A 17,548-nucleotide genomic window follows, 5' to 3' on the forward strand; every position below is an offset into this window, starting at 1 on the left:
AGTCATGTATCACATGGCTGAGAGCGGCCAGGTTCAAGTACAACCCGTGGCTCTTTCTATTCTTTTTAAATTAATTTCCATGTGGGATTAATAGTTTCTCTGATTATGATTGCTGGAAATCCAAACAAAACAAGCAATAAAGGCTCTAAAGTAAGTGTCCTGTTAATGTTGGTGGCATCAGTCACACAATGGACCCAGAGCCAGCAGTGCACAGGCAGGAATCCATTTCCGACACCACTTCATAAGAAGAATGGGATGGGCGAAACTTCAGTATCTTCGATGTATTATTGCTGTGTGTGATTTTTTTATTACTATTAATGAAGGCTACTCGCCACCGAGCTAACACTGTTAGCTGGGTTTGGTGAGGTTAGTTCATAGACTGCAGACTGTTAGGCCGTTTCTCAATACTCATGTACAAGAGTCCGTACTCACCTTTTCACTATTCCAGACTTCGTAAGTTGACACAGGAGTCCCGACTTCCCAAGAACGCAGCACAACCCTTCTACAATTGGAACGGGAGTGTACTTACTGACATCACAGCTATTTTTAGTTATTTATTTTTTTGGTATTTATTTTTTTTATTTCACAGCTTTGGAAGTGAAGGCCTTAAATGTTTCAAATGAAATGAAATCAACACAATCAAAATAAGACAACACAAAGTTATTGCTGAGATTCAATAATACAGTCCATGTTTTCTGTCAGCTCTGTGTGACCTTTAAGCAGGAAACGTCCTTTAAAAGTCCTCAAATAACTGATTTTTGTTTTTTGTTTCAGATATAAAGAGACCCATGTCACACTGTCTTATCTGAACATTATGGGGAGATACTCACCGACTCTGGTTGTTTTCTACAGTTACACATGCTCTGTGTGTGTGATGTGGTTTCACTCAGACACATTCAGCTGGATTTCTGTCATAGCAACCTTACAGCATGCAGAGTTAATGTTTTGAGGATTTGCAAAAAAAATATCTGGTAGTTTGAGAGCAGAAAGAAGAGATATCATAGCAGCACATCAGCCAGAGCAAGACATGTGGTCTGATCTCGTGCATTCACACGGTTTCTGTCCACGTTTCAGAGATTAAAACACAGAGAAGCTGGAACCTCTTGGTACTGAGACCAGGTCAGTTATCAGATACAGAAAAAAATGAAATACTTGCCTCTATCAACCTAAAAACATTAATTTATTTATTTTAATTGGGAAATGGGGTGGTTGATAAGATGTTGTCAACAAAACTGCTGTCAGTTGTAGATTTTGCTTCAATCCAAGCCTTTCAGTTTCAGCACTTAAATTTTCTTTTTGGTTTGTTTTAACCAAAAACTGAAACTTTCTCATGGTGTTCAGTGGAAAAGAAGCCACGACTCTGAGACAGTCAAAGAGAAAGAGGAAGATGAAAAGGAGAAGGACGAAGATGAGGGTTTTACTTGATGTGACTCTGAACTGATCTCAGTGTTGGTCTGATATCATTGAGCAGCAGGATGGAGGAGACGTCTCTGCTGTGTCTGCTCTGTAAGTTCACTCTGTTTTTCATGCCTCTGCTGTCTTGTTGAATGTGAAACTCTGAACTAACCTGAGTTTAATTTCTCTTTAGTTCTGATCTCACTGCTGAGCTGCACCACAAACCAAGGTCAGTAACCTTCTTCTGTCACACTGTAAACCTGACTCACTCTCTCAAGAGGCTGCAAGAGGCTGTTAAGAACATGGTGAAAGAAAATGTATAAAATCAGATCAGTCTTATCTCACTCCTGCTGACTGTCTCCATTATTTATATTTTATTTAAATAACCGACTTAACTTGTATCCTTGATGGGGTGATGGAGAATTCATCATCCAGATACTCTTTTGTTCTGAGGGTGCACTGGGAACATCTGGCAGAGGCCTCAGTCCACAAAATTTCAACTCCCACCTCCAGCATTGGTTTGATTGCTTTGTAATGGAGGCTGGGGGCACTGAGCCAGATTGGACAATGTTCTGCACCTCTATTGCTGAGAATCCTGCAAGGTTGTTGGCACCTGTCTCAGCAGTCCCAGAACCAGATGATGGACACTGGAGCTGAAGGGAGCCGTCATGCAGGAGGAGTCTTAACCAGGGTTGTTTAGTCTGTGGGACTCCAGAAGGAGATAACAGGTGCTGGCAGGACGAGCGGAGTGCGGCTTTGTAAAAACTTAGGTTTGGGAGTTCAGTGGGACAATGAAACGTGACTTTTGGTCAGCATCAAAGCGATTTTGGCAATTGTCAGATGATGCAGGAGAGGGAAGCGGTATTCTACAAACATTGTTTACAGTGTTGGTGGCAAGCTGCTAACCTTGACTGGGATTGATGAGATTCACCCTGAGTTCCTGAAGGCTCTGGATGTTACAGGGCACCTCTAGGCTGCCTCAGGAGCATGTTGATGTCCCTGGGAAATTTCAGCTCAGGGTGTTTCCCAAGCAACCCAGATAAGCAGCATGAATTGGATGTACAGATGGACTTAACTTGTATTTGATATGAAAATGTAACAGCAGCTAACTCTTAAAAAACAAACATAAAAAACCAAAAAAAAAACAATGAATAAAAATTCCAGTTATTCAATTTGTTTCAATATTCAATTTTCCTGAGAAACATGACTTTTCCCGCCTTGTCTGCACCACATTGCCTGCTTTTGCCCAAATTTCAAATCTCCCTAAAAAAGGAAAGTTTAGAGGCTCATTCATTTACTGAGATGAACAGGAGATATTTGGGATTTCAGAGTCAATAAATTTGTGAACTTGGCTCTGCTCTGTAATGTGTTTCAGCTTCGCCATCATGGGCCACAGGATCGGGTTCTCGTGTATTGATTCAACCAAGCAAATCACATGCAAATATTATATATCCTCCCCTTTTCCTCACAGCTCGTCTGACTGTGAGTCCCAGCAGCTCTCAGTTCTTTAACGGAGACTTTGTGTCTCTGAGCTGTGAGGAGGACGACAGCTCTGCTGGATGGACTCTGAGGAGAAACACAAGCAAACAACAGAGGACTCAGTGTGGAGATGAGTGGGGAACATCAGCTGGTTCGTCCTGTGACATAAACTACATCTACCCATGGGACAGTGGAGTTTACTGGTGTGAGTCCAGAGAGGGTCCCATCAGTAACATGGTTAACCTGACAGTCACTGGTAAGCTGAGTGTGTGGAGTTAGTGTTGATGAAGCTGTGTGTAAATGGATGAAATGCTGTAGTTTGTCTCTGTGTTGAGGTGGATCAGTGATCCTGCAGAGTCCTGTCCTCCCTGTGATGGAGGGAGATGACGTCACTCTGCTCTGTAAAACAAAGACCACTCCCTCCAACCTCCCAGCTGCTTTCTATAAAGATGGCTCCCTCATCAGGAAGCAGCCTACAGGTCACATGACCATCCAGCATGTTTCCAGGTCTGATGAAGGCCTCTACAAGTGTGACATCAGCGGTCATGGAGAGTCTCCATCCAGCTGGATCACTGTCACAGGTGAGGAGCTTCACTCTGATTAAACCTCTAATTTAATGCACATATTCACACTAACAGCTACGATTTTCTCTTCAGATAAACCTATACCGACAGCTTCACCCACCACAACAACTTTGCTCACATCCACATCACTGTCCACCACAACAGCTCCAACCCCTGGCTGCTCCCTCTGCCATCCTAATTTAAGACTAGTCCTCCACCTGGTGGTGATCTGTCCATATTTGATCTCCACTCTCCTCTTTGTGTCTATATATCAACACAGAGCCAAAGGTAACACTCTGAATCATTCACTGATCAATCAATATGCTGATGATTAATTCCTCTCTTTGTTTAAACTCTGTCTTCTCTTGGCCCACCCCACCAGGCTGAGCAGGGACTGGATGATGACTGTAATTACAACATCACTGCCATCAACAAAGAGCACCACATCTGAACCTCTCTACCTTAACTTAAAATTAAATGTGTACTGATGTTTCGAGCTGTGAATCAATTGGTTGCTTTTACTCGGTGTTTTTGTAACGATTACGTTTTTTACAGTGTGTGAGAACATCTGCCAGCACAGACACCAAAAGTGAAGGAGGACGTGGTCTTTCTGATGTTTTTGGTGTGCCAACCACATGTGACTGATGTTTACTCACACGGTAACTATATTTTGTGTAAAATCAATAAACTGATTATCTTTGTTAGTCCTCAATTCTTCATGTTAAATTTGTGTATGACAGAGGGCTGATGAAGACTGTGGTTTAGATGGAGCTCTGACTGAGGTATCTCTCAAAGTGGAGATGTGGAGGAGGTGGATTAAATGAATTAGAGTCTAAAAAGGAAAATGACAGAAGAGCATTTAAACCGTGCAGAGTGGCAGCTGATTGGCTCAAAAAAGGTTAAAAAGAAGATGATTGGACTAGAGTAATGATGTCAGTATTGAGACTATGGATGTGTCCCAATTAAGAGACCGCAAGCTTGAAGTAAGCATTTCAAGTGCGATTACGTCACCGCCACGCGACGACGGCTGTCCCAATTCGAAGTGTACTCCAAATGCGCCGTCGATTTCCCCAAAAATCAAGCGTGGTCCGGTGTACGCTTCGTGGTCCCATATATCCCACAATTCATAGCGCGGCGGTGGGTGTGGATAATTTTGCCGCAAAATACCCCACAAGAATGGCGCTCCCCATGGGCTGCAGCCAGACCCTTCTCCAAAATACGGCAGACGGCAGAAGGGAGCGGCCGAAGAGTAAACTTGGAAAAGTAAGTACTGAATATTATGTCACTTATTTATGTGCGAATGTTTAATAATGAAGAACATTAAAACATTACTGTTGGTCACATGTCGGCAAAGTTATGTGACATTAGTGATGTTTGTGCTTTCAGCGTTAACTTGGTTTTAAAGCCTCTACTTTAAAATATATATATAGTCGACCTTAATCTTGCAGAGAATGTGATGATTTTATGGATAATTAAAGTCAGTCATATATCCACAAACACAACAGGCTGAAAGTCAGTGATGCTGCTCGGTTTGCAGTCCTGAATATCACGGCACAAGCAGGATTCACTGCACTGTTAATGTTAGCTATGTTATATTGCTGCCTCTGTTCGGTGGTGTCGAGCCAAACGGACTTTAACGTGTGTTTGAACGAGTTGACGGTTCACTCGTTAAGCTGAAAGAAAGATGCTTTAATCACAGGAGTCACACATGTGTCCACTGTACCATCTGGGAACTCTTCTTGTTTAGCACTCGTAATAACACAAACACTAAATCCTCCTTCTCTTGTGCTGTTTTGTAGCAGTGTGTACACCTGAGACTGTCACCTGTCTGTCTGTCCTGCACTCTCTCTCTTTTTCTTTCTCTCTGATTGTGGAATAAAAGTATGAACATGTGTTTATAAGTTACACTTGTGTTTGAATCCTGCAGCTTATCACACATTTGATTTCCATGTGTGACAACTGCAAGTGTCCAGAGTGAGGACAGACTGAGGGACCCACTGCTGCACATCATCTGTGAGGCTTTGCACCCCTGATGATCCACCAGGACATACTCAGCAGTGTGTGAGGAAGAGGAGGAGGAAGAACCAGCAGCAGCTGACAGATGGAGAGAATAGACAGACTGTTCCCTGTTTGTGAAGGACTGCTAGAAAAGTTTAACATAACTGTCTGTCCTGAATCAGTCTTATTAGGTAATGTTCAAATAATTTTATCATTCCAGTGTTTTCAGTGTGGGAGAAAGTACTCAGGGCCTTCAAGTTACACACTATGAAAGGCAGCAACAAGTTTAATGTTCAGAAACCTAAAGTATGTATCAGCAGCAGAATGGAGCTAAAAATAAATGTTTGTTTCAGTTCTATGAAGCTTTGAGTATTTTGGATCAGTAGCACTGCTGTGTTTGTTGCATCATATTGCTGTAATTTTTTATATGCTTTATATATTCTGAGGTAAGTTGATCTATAGTGTTACATCATATTCTATAAGGATGTTATGTGTTTGGATACTTTCTGCCCAGTTTGACCCATTTAGCAGAAGTCAGCCTGATTAAGGCTCTGATATCTATTCTGTATGACTTAAAGCAGTTATGACATGGTCTGATTTTCTCACCCAGTAAAGGAATATTTCATATATCAGTCTACTCTTCATTCTATCAGACACAGTTATCACAGCTCGTACATTTTCTTTTCACACATATATAAGCATTGAGCCAAATTTAGTAATGCCAACATGTTAAAAGAACAATATTTGTCTCTTATATATAATACACCTATATATACACTGTCAAAGATACTTGTCTTTGAGTGAAGATTTAAGGTGATAGGAAATATAAATAAATGCAACTTGAATCTTTAGTGAAGCTCAGTATTTGACACGGAGTTCAAACTCACTGCTGTAATAACTAATAATGATTAATATAATAACTATAATATTGGCCATATTATATTTACATTACCAAAGTGAGATGACTTTAGTCTCATGAACAACATTAGCTAATTGTTATTTACTAGCTAATCTTAAATGACTGTTCAGTACAGAAATGAAGCCCAAAAATCATGTTTTACAGTCCTGTGGTCTCAGCCTCAGATACTTATCAAATCACACAGAGCTCATGTAGAAACAAATGTACAAAATATGTTCTCCTTCATTTTTGTCAAACAAAGCTGTATGAAACGTTTCCAGCTGTTAGTATCATGGTTGCTAGGCAACCTGGGCAGCGCGACGGAGGCTAGACCGTCCCATTTCACAAGCCTACAAGCCTCACACTTCCGGCCTCAGCGGTCTTTGAGTACGCGGCCCTTGAGGACCGTTAAGGCTGCGTACTTTAAGGCTGCAGACCCTGAATTGGGATACAGCCATACATACATGTTTTGGTTCGTGCAACTGGTCCGTCGGGTTATTGTCTTCCCAGAAACATTTCCGTTGTGTCTTGTGTGCTTTTGCAGCGTTTTTCTTTTTGCAGCGTTTTTCTTTTTGCAGCGTTTTTCTTTTTGCAGCATTTTTCTTTTTGCAAGTGTTTTCTGAAGTTGCAGTCCATTTGGCCTCTCAGGGCCACCGTAGTTTAAGGCTCGTGCAGTACCTGGCGTGGATGCCATGGCGCTCGTGGATCCTGAGCAGTCCTGAAAGACAAATCACAAAACACGCCAGTGAACTTATTGAGGAGCAGAAGGTGTGCAGGCAGCCGAGGAGGGGAAGTGGGCGTGTCTTACCTGCGCTGGTAAGACGCTCAAACATCAAGACAAGAAGTTCAATTAGGTACAAATAAAAAAGAAAAACCTTTGGAGCGTTATCCGCGAAAGTTAATCGTTTTATTCTTTGATGAGAAGTGATGGCCAAATGAAGCTTTCTGAAGCTTGTGCTGAAAAACGGTTCATTACTATGAGGTGCCGTAAGGGACATTATTACTGAAACGCTCTCACGCACACTACTGAAATGCTCTCACACACACTACTGAAATTTTAGCTCTCACACACACACAACTGAAACGCTCTCACACACACTACTGAAATTTTAGCTCTCACACACACACAACTGAAACGCTCTCACACACACTACTGAAACGCTCTCACACACACTACTGAAATTTTAGCTCTCACACACACACAACTGAAACGCTCTCACACACACTACTGAAATTTTAGCTCTCACACACACAACTGAAACGCTCTCACACACACTACTGAAACGCTCTCACACACACTACTGAAATTTTAGCTCTCACACACACAACTGAAACGCTCTCACACACACTACTGAAACGCTCTCACACACACTACTGAAATTTTAGCTCTCACACACACAACTGAAACGCTCTCACGCACACTACTGAAACGCTCTCACGCACACTACTGAAACGTTCTCACACACACTACTGAAATTTTAGCTCTCACACACACAACTGAAACGCTCTCACGCACAATACTGAAACGCTCTCACACACACAACTGAAACGCTCTCACACACACTACTGAAACGCTCTCACACACACTACTGAAACGCTCTCACACACACTACTGAAATTTTAGCTCTCACACACACAACTGAAACGCTCTCACGCACACTACTGAAACGCTCTCACGCACACTACTGAAATGCTCTCACACACACTACTGAAACGCTCTCACACACACTACTGAAACGCTCTCACACACACTACTGAAATTTTAGCTCTCACACACACAACTGAAACGCTCTCACGCACACTACTGAAACGCTCTCACGCACACTACTGAAATGCTCTCACACACACTACTGAAATTTTAGCTCTCACACACACAACTGAAACGCTCTCACGCACACTACTGAAATGCTCTCACACACACTACTGAAATGCTCTCACGCACACAACTGAAACGCTCTCACACACACTACTGAAACGCTCTCACACACACTACTGAAATTTTAGCTCTCACACACACAACTGAAACGCTCTCACGCACACTACTGAAACGCTCTCACACACACTACTGAAATGCTCTCACGCACACAACTGAAACGCTCTCACGCACACTACTGAAATGCTCTCACACACACTACTGAAATGCTCTCACACACACTACTGAAATTTTAGCTCTCACACACACTACTGAAACGCTCTCACGCACACTACTGAAACGCTCTCACGCACACTACTGAAATGCTCTCACACACACTACTGAAACGCTCTCACACACACTACTGAAATTTTAGCTCTCACACACACAACTGAAACGCTCTCACACACACTACTGAAACGCTCTCACACACACTACTGAAATTTTAGCTCTCACACACACAACTGAAACGCTCTCACGCACACTACTGAAACGCTCTCACGCACACTACTGAAACGTTCTCACACACACTACTGAAATTTTAGCTCTCACACACACAACTGAAACGCTCTCACGCACACTACTGAAACGCTCTCACACACACAACTGAAACGCTCTCACACACACTACTGAAACGCTCTCACACACACTACTGAAACGCTCTCACGCACACTACTGAAACGCTCTCACGCACACTACTGAAACGCTCTCACACACACTACTGAAATTTTAGCTCTCACACACACAACTGAAACGCTCTCACACACACTACTGAAACGCTCTCACACACACTACTGAAATTTTAGCTCTCACACACACAACTGAAACGCTCTCACACACACTACTGAAACGCTCTCACACACACTACTGAAATTTTAGCTCTCACACACACAACTGAAACGCTCTCACACACACTACTGAAACGCTCTCACGCACACTACTGAAACGTTCTCACACACACTACTGAAATTTTAGCTCTCACACACACAACTGAAACGCTCTCACGCACACTACTGAAACGCTCTCACACACACAACTGAAACGCTCTCACACACACTACTGAAACGCTCTCACACACACTACTGAAACGCTCTCACACACACTACTGAAATTTTAGCTCTCACACACACAACTGAAACGCTCTCACGCACACTACTGAAACGCTCTCACGCACACTACTGAAATGCTCTCACACACACTACTGAAACGCTCTCACACACACTACTGAAACGCTCTCACACACACTACTGAAACGCTCTCACACACACTACTGAAATTTTAGCTCTCACACACACTACTGAAACGCTCTCACGCACACTACTGAAATGCTCTCACACACACTACTGAAATTTTAGCTCTCACACACACAACTGAAACGCTCTCACGCACACTACTGAAATGCTCTCACACACACTACTGAAATGCTCTCACACACACTACTGAAATTTTAGCTCTCACACACACAACTGAAACGCTCTCACGCACACTACTGAAACGCTCTCACACACACTACTGAAATGCTCTCACGCACACAACTGAAACGCTCTCACACACACAACTGAAACGCTCTCACGCACACTACTGAAATGCTCTCACACACACTACTGAAATGCTCTCACACACACTACTGAAATTTTAGCTCTCACACACACTACTGAAACGCTCTCACGCACACTACTGAAACGCTCTCACACACACTACTGAAATTTTAGCTCTCACACACACTACTGAAACGCTCTCACACACACTACTGAAATTTTAGCTCTCACACACACTACTGAAACGCTCTCACACACACTACTGAAATTTTAGCTCTCACACACACAACTGAAACGCTCTCACACACACTACTGAAATGCTCTCACACACACTACTGAAATTTTAGCTCTCACACACACTACTGAAATTTTAGCTCTCACACACACAACTGAAACGCTCTCACACACTCCACTGAAACCAGAGGCATTTCCGCTGAACAGGAAGTTGTTTCCTGACAAGGAAACTGATGGAAAAAGTGGTATATTTCAAAACACTACAAGGATGTCTACTCAGCACCCTGCTAGTATAGCAGTCCCCAACCTTTTTTGCGCCACGTAAACGATATAAAAATAAAAAAACGATAAATACCATGAAAACCATAAATTTCAAACTCAAGCCTCAACTCTTGCGACCCGGTACCAAACGACTCACAGACCGGTACTGGTCCAGGACCTGGGGGTTGGGGACGGCTGATCCTTGTTTAATAAAATAGTATACAGGATTAGACTTTATTTTGAAATGTGATTTTGCGGTAAATAAAATCCCCATAAAGATATCAAACTTTCCAAAACAGACTTTGCATTTTTGGGAAAATGAGATTTACCCACAACCTCTCCCCATAATTCAACCTTATGGAATAATAGGGTAATAACACTTAATCAAAAATCAATTTTCGAGAGTGACTGGTTTGAACAAAAAGATTATATTCATAACAGATTTGTTGGATGATAATGGTGTCATTCTAAGTTACACAGACTTTTCAGAAAAATATTGTCTAAACTGTTCTCAAAGTGAATATAACAAATTTTTGTGAACTGGTCCCACTGCCTCTGCTTCATTTGATTGAAATTTTTATGATATACAATAATTTCTCATCAGTGCTCCCAAATTTATTGCTAGGGCAATGTCAGCTGTTTGATAAAAATGCAATAAGAAATTTGTTAGTAGTTTCTTCAAAGACAAAATATTTCATAGTTACAACAGAATGGTTACATTGCATGGTTCTAATTTAGTTATTTCATATACACTGGATAAAGCATACTAAAAATTTATGAAATAGCCTATTCTACCTAAAGTTAAAGAAACACACTTTAAACAAAATTAATCCTGTGGCAGAATTTCAAAAAAAAAAAGAGATTTGGCTTTGAGGTGGATCAGTGTTCTTTTTGTACTGATGAAAATGAAACCCTAGAACATCTTTTTTTTTCTATGCCCTATCACACAATGTATTTGGTGCAACTTAAAAAATTGGATTTCCCTAAATATTAATGATGTGCCAGTATTTGAATTACATCATAATTTTTTTTATATGGATCATCTAGCATTGGGTGTCCCAGACATTATTAACATCATCATACTTTTGAGTAAATATCATATCCATTGTGCTAAATGGAGGAACGCTAAGCCTTCTCTCCCTGGTTTTATTGATGATTTTAAGATATTTTTTTCTTTGCTAAAAAAGACAAAAAGCACATATGCCAAAAAAATAACCAGGATAATGCCCGTCTCCTGCTATTCTAAATTTTGACTTATGCTGAGGCTAATATATTGTTAAGTAATGCAGCTGTCTCACTAAGGTCCAGAATCGATTTGTTCCACGATTCGATTGAATTCGATTTGATTCAATTCAATTCGATTTGATTCTGGGAAATTTTGACAGTCAGAAATATTATAATTCAGATCAGTACATTTACATATTTTTGTATCTAAAAAAAGGAAGCTGACACACGCAAGACTTTATCAAAGGTATAAGCGTCACAGCAGATGCCTTTGTGTAAAAGTAGCTGAAGATAAAACACAGAAAAACATGAAGGTGATTTTTCCTGGCCTGGGATTTTATAAAAAATATTCTGCAGTACATCAAAAACGAAACAAAACCATTAATCAACATATGAACGTTACCTCTGACGTTCCAGCGGTTTTATTAGAGACACGGCTAAGCGTTTTGCATTTTGCATAATTTTAAAAAGTTTAAATTTGTTCAGTATTGAACGGCAGAAATTAGGTTTTCTTTTCGGAAGTATGTAAAATGAAAAAAAAAAAAACATCGGCCGACAGCGCTGTAAACAACGGTAGACTTGTGCGTAACAAGCAAGCGAATAATGCAGAAAACAGATTTTTAGACGGGAAACTGTTCTTGAAGTACGGAGAAAGAGAGAAAGAGAGAGAGAGAGCTGTACATGAAGTGTGATTTTATTGTGGTGGAAGCAAAACAGTAAACGTCAGAGGGAATTCATGACGATGTTTATGTGAAGCTCAGTTTGGATCTTCTTTTGCTGCTGGTTCGGTCAATATTGTTTGGAGAGAGAAAAAACTAACAGCTTTAGAATCGGCGCAAAAACGGCGTGAAAACAAAGCCGGACCCTTGACAGATCAGAATCAGCTAGCTGTCGGCTTTCAGCCCCGACCGTTTCCGTGCCATCGGGGGAGAAAGGCGACATCTCACTGATTCTGATCCGCGGGTCCGCGCTGTGTGTTTACGTCTTTGTGCAGAATCCGTGTACCTGCTCTCATTTACTGTCTTAGCTGTTTGGTGGTTGTTGAAATTTTGTGAGGTTTCACCTGAGATTCTGGCATTTCGGGCAAAATAAATTTATATTAAAAAAATCGATTCAGGATTTTAATGAATCGATTTCACGTTATCCAAGCTAGAATCGATTTTAATCGATTATAAAAACCCACCCCTAACTAGCAGGTTGCTGAGTAGACATCTGTGTAGTGGTTTGTTTGAAATCTACCACTTTGTCCTTCAGTTTCCTTGTCAAGTATTAACTTCCTGTTCAACTGAAATGCCTTCCTGTTTAACTGAAACGCCTTCCTGTTCAACTGAAACGCCTTCCTGTTCAACTGAAATGCCTTCCTGTTCAACTGAAACGCCTTCCTGTTCAACTGAAATGCCTTCCTGTTCAACTGAAACGCCTTCCTGTTTAACTGAAACGCCTTCCTGTTCAACTGAAATGCCTTCCTGTTCAACTGAAACGCCTTCCTGTTCAACTGAAATGCCTTCCTGTTCAACTGAAACGCCTTCCTGTTCAACTGAAATGCCTTCCTGTTCAACTGAAACGCCTTCCTGTTTAACTGAAACGCCTTCCTGTTCAACTGAAATGCCTTCCTGTTCAACTGAAACGCCTTCCTGTTTAACTGAAATGCCTTCCTGTTCAACTGAAACGCCTTCCTGTTCAACTGAAACGCCTTCCTGTTTAACTGAAATGCCTTGGTTTTTCAGTAGTGTGTGTGAGAGCGTTTCAGTAGTGTGTGTGAGAGCATTTCAGTAGTGTGCGTGAGAGCGTTTCAGTTGTGTGTGTGAGAGCGTTTCAGTAGTGTGTGTGAGAGCTAAAATTTCAGTAGTGTGTGTGAGAGCTAAAATTTCAGTAGTGTGTGTGAAAGCATTTCAGTAGTGTGTGTGAGAGCATTTCAGTAGTGTGTGTGAGAGCGTTTCAGTTGTGTGTGTGAGAGCTAAAATTTCAGTAGTGTGTGTGAGAGCGTTTCAGTAGTGTGTGTGAGAGCGTTTCAGTTGTGTGTGTGAGAGCTAAAATTTCAGTAGTGTGTGTGAGAGCGTTTCAGTTGTGTGTGTGAGAGCTAAAATTTCAGTAGTGTGTGTGAGAGCGTTTCAGTTGTGTGTGTGAGAGCTAAAATTTCAGTAGTGTGTGTGAGAGCGTTTCAGTAGTGTGCGTGAGAGCGTTTCAGTAGTGTGTCTGAGAGCTAAAATTTCAGTTGTTTGTCTGAGAGCTAAAATTTCAGTAGTGTGTGTGAGAGCGTTTCAGTAGTGTGCGTGAGAGCGTTTCAGTAGTGTGTCTGAGAGCTAAAATTTCAGTTGTTTGTCTGAGAGCTAAAATTTCAGTAGTGTGTGTGAGAGCGTTTCAGTAGTGTGCGTGAGAGCGTTTCAGTTGTGTGTGTGAGAGCTAAAATTTCAGTAGTGTGTGTGAGAGCATTTCAGTAGTGTGCGTGACAGCGTTTCAGTTGTGTGTGTGAGAGCTAAAATTTCAGTAGTGTGTGTGAGAGCATTTCAGTAGTGTGTGTGAGAGCGTTTCAGTAGTGTGTGTGAGAGCGTTTCAGTAATAATGTCCCTTACGGCACCTCATACATTACCCCAAGCTCTTCAACACAGTCCTGTCTGGTGACACCTGGTGGCCAAAAATATAAAAAGCAGCTTGAGTCTACAAATTAAAGTGTACTGCTTCATCATGACTTCCCACTCTACAGAGTGATTCACTTCCCTATAAACCACTGAATCAGATACTAAAGCAGTTACGTTCTAAATGAAGCTTCTGTCGTCACTGATCATGTGACGTTTTTTGACACACACGTCGGAGCGTCAGCTTCAAGCTGGCCATCACTAATGAGAAGGTAGTCTTATCAAAAGTTCCAACAGGACAAAACAGTGTGTTTTTGATCGAATCGATTAGTTTGATAAACTGAGCTGCTTGCGATTATCTGTGGAGCTGCTGTCTTTAAAGAGTAAACAAAGTAAACAACATCATCTCATGACAACAGCGGGTAAAGGCTTTGTTTATTTTGTGGAAAAGGCCTTTCATTCATCCTCATCATTGTGTATGTGGTGTGTTGCAGTGATGGACTGTAACAACATGACAACTCAACCAAAGCAGGGCTGCAATGAAACCCACACAAATGGACAATTAAAACTATTAGAAACACCGACTCGTGATCTAGAGCTGATGTCACCCAGAGTTTTGTTTTTAGAGATCTGTAACAGAACCAGGCACAATGGATCCTGTTACATCAGGTCTTAGCTGAAAGAAAAAAAAGGACAAATAGGAGCAAAGACGCAACAAGGCTAAATGAATACAGGAAGCATAGATAATAACTGGAGTTAACATTCTAGACAGCAGCTTCTGACATTGTTGAATGTAATGTGTCGTTTTTACTTGTATTGGTCTGTAATGCAGTAATAAAATGCTAAACTCAGTGATCACACTGCAATAATGTTTTCCATTACAAACCACTAAACATGCCTTTGTCTCCTGTGCAGCGTGAGCCACAATCACCTGATTTCAGTTCATGTAGAGGAAGAAAAAGGTTGAGCCACCTTACAACCTTTGAGGAATGAAGATATGGACATTTCTTTGTTTTTAATTATTGGATTATTTTAAGCAGTATCACTGTGGTTGTGACTGTGTGGAACTTTTGACCTCCTAGTACATGGCGTCCACATATGTGGACATCACATTTTGGGTTATTTAGACCAAAATACTCAATTTTGCTCTGTTATCCACTTACGAGGACATTATACTGCTACTGTTCTATCAACGTTTTAAATGAATATCCTCATATGTGTCTTTTATTTAAAAAAAAACAAAAATAAGGTAAAAAAAAATCTGGTAATTCCTTGCTTTTACATTCATCGGGCCCCAATATGCCAAAATATCAAAGAGAAATTAAAAGTGCACGGTGTGGAAGAGTTTGGGTCTTAGGAGGTAAAAGCCCAAAACTACCAAAACTGTCTCTGTGTGGTAGTAAATCATTTTATTTAATATGAATATAACTGTAGAACCAATTGGAAATGTTGACAAATGACCATGGACAAGTCAAATCTGTTAAATGTGAGCTGAGCAGTGAAAAATCATGTGACTGACATAAACTTGGGGGTGACAGCCTGGAAGGTAAAATGAGCTTTTTAATCTCTCTGTATTCCAAATGGCTGAGAGACAAACTGACTGTAAATAACAAGAACAGATTCAGTGCGGCAGCGTGTTAGAGTGATTTTTTTTATTCTGTTTCCTGTGACTTAAGACTATAAATGAAACATTTAAGACAGAAGGAAACACAGGGGTCAAATGTCATATTTTGCAGAGCCTCTGATCCTCCCACAGGCTAGAGCAATGTAAAGGTTTTAGATTTGACTTTTTAAAAGCATTTATGATTTTACTTGAGTGATTCCTCATTTCTCTTTTACCTCATTGTTTCAGTGAGTGATTAAAGGAAATCTGTCTCACATGCACGGTCAATTTAGACTCACCAGTTTACCAAACGAGCGTGTGTTTGGATTGTGGAGGAAAGCTGGAGTACTTGGAGGACTGCAGGTAGGTAGAGAGCAAACAATCTCCACATAACAGGCGTTCAAACCAGTAACCACCTTACTGTGCAGCTGAGTGTAACAGCACTATCATGAGGCAGTTATTCCTCTTCTATCATGAGACTGCATCGTGCACCCAGCAAAGAAATCCAATATCATCTCGATCTCGATTCCTCTTGTTCTGTGTCAGTATACAAATCGCTTATCAGTACACTAAGCTAAAGTTGTAGCTAAAGAAATATAGTGATTATAATTTATGATGTAACCAGAAACCTCTCTGATTGACTCTGATGACCTTTAAAGTTATGGTGTAGAATTTAGCGGGGTTTCCTGTTACACTGTAAGTTATGGTGTGATTTACGATGTAGATTTCCAGCTGAGGCATAAGTCAGGCATTAAAGCTTAGTGTTTGTGTCCATTTCTGTAATGATACTGAATGACAAGATCTAGTTACTTTTTACAGATTCCGGTTTGAAAATGTCATTATGCACAACACAGGCGACTTTTTACGTTTTTTTATTGAATGACTTTGAAGCTGAAATTGAGGCCCTGTGTCATTATGCTACTCTATAAAACATTTACTGCACTGAGTAATTGTTACGTTCCCCTGAGGGGTCTAGGCGGTGAGGGGGAAGTAACAAAAAGTGTCCGGGTCAGAAAAAGGAGACAAGAAGGCATAAGGGTTAAATTAAAGAGTTTTATTAAAGTAGCTCAACTAAAAGAGACTGACAAGCCGCTATCACCATTTAAGAAAACAAACAAAACTCAGGCGTTGGTCAATAAAGTAAAACGTAAGCCAAAAAGAAAGAGAGCAGCTCACTAACTGCAAATACACCAAACACTCAGCTCACTAGCTGTAACCACACTAATGGCACTCTGGCCCAGAGCTCAACTTTCCCTGGGCTTAAATACTTTTAATTACTGACGAGAGTCAGCTGTGTAAAAGGGAAAGGTGGCACCTCAGGCAGAAGAGGTAGTGGTGGGACACGCCCACACAGGCACCTTCAGGAGGAGGCCCTGCTAGGGCCGTAACAGTAATGAATCACCACTCAATAACATGCACGGAGCCTGTAACCCAGGAGGCAGCTTTTTCATTTTTCCCTTGTCAGTGTCCAGCAGTACTTCCAGATAATAACTCCGTTCTATCCTCTTGTGGTTTTCACTCAGTTATATACCTTAATCTTAACTGTATCTCCTCCTCTAACTTCATATTTTCTCTCTCCTCCTCTCCTCCTCCTCCTTCTCCTTTCCCTCTCTCTGCTCTCTCCATGACTGCCACCCTCAGATTGCCTGTCCCGTCTTTGCTGGCCTTCTGCATTTCTTCTTCTTGGCTGCCTTCTCCTGGATGTGTCTGGAGGGTGTGCAGCTCTATCTCATGCTGGTGGAGGTCTTTGAGAGCGAGTACTCACGCAAAAAATACTACTATCTGTGCGGCTACTGCTTCCCCACACTGGTGGTGGGCATCTCTGCAGCCATAGACTACAGGAGCTATGGGACCAAGAAAGCGTACG

General features: G+C 41.3%; 1 protein-coding gene across 1 annotated transcript; it reads left to right on the forward strand.

The window, feature by feature from the left end:
* The first annotated feature begins 1,463 nt into the window (after nt 1-1,463).
* Nucleotides 1,464-4,103, forward strand: LOC146389965 (Fc receptor-like protein 5). The gene is made up of 6 exons (XM_084913893.1): nt 1,464-1,506; nt 1,589-1,624; nt 2,867-3,130; nt 3,210-3,455; nt 3,531-3,767; nt 3,818-4,103. The coding sequence occupies exons 1-6, from the start codon at nt 1,476-1,478 to the stop codon at nt 3,886-3,888; spliced, it is 885 nt and encodes a 294-aa protein (XP_084770019.1). The 5' UTR covers nt 1,464-1,475; the 3' UTR covers nt 3,889-4,103.
* Nucleotides 4,104-17,548: the final 13,445 nt, after the last annotated feature.

The sequence above is a fragment of the Perissodus microlepis genome, chromosome 3, assembly GCF_051167445.1.
Source record: "Perissodus microlepis isolate ML-2025 ecotype Zambia chromosome 3, ASM5116744v1, whole genome shotgun sequence".
Classification (NCBI taxonomy): domain Eukaryota; kingdom Metazoa; phylum Chordata; class Actinopteri; order Cichliformes; family Cichlidae; genus Perissodus; species Perissodus microlepis.

Coding starts and splice junctions, on each gene's coding strand:
- LOC146389965 (XM_084913893.1), top strand. CDS start 1,476: ATGGAGGAGACGTCTCTGCTGTGTCTGCTCT. Junction 3,131..3,209: donor GGTTAACCTGACAGTCACTG/GTAAGCTGAGTG, acceptor CTCTGTGTTGAG/GTGGATCAGTGATCCTGCAG. Junction 3,768..3,817: donor GATCAATCAATATGCTGATG/ATTAATTCCTCT, acceptor GCCCACCCCACC/AGGCTGAGCAGGGACTGGAT.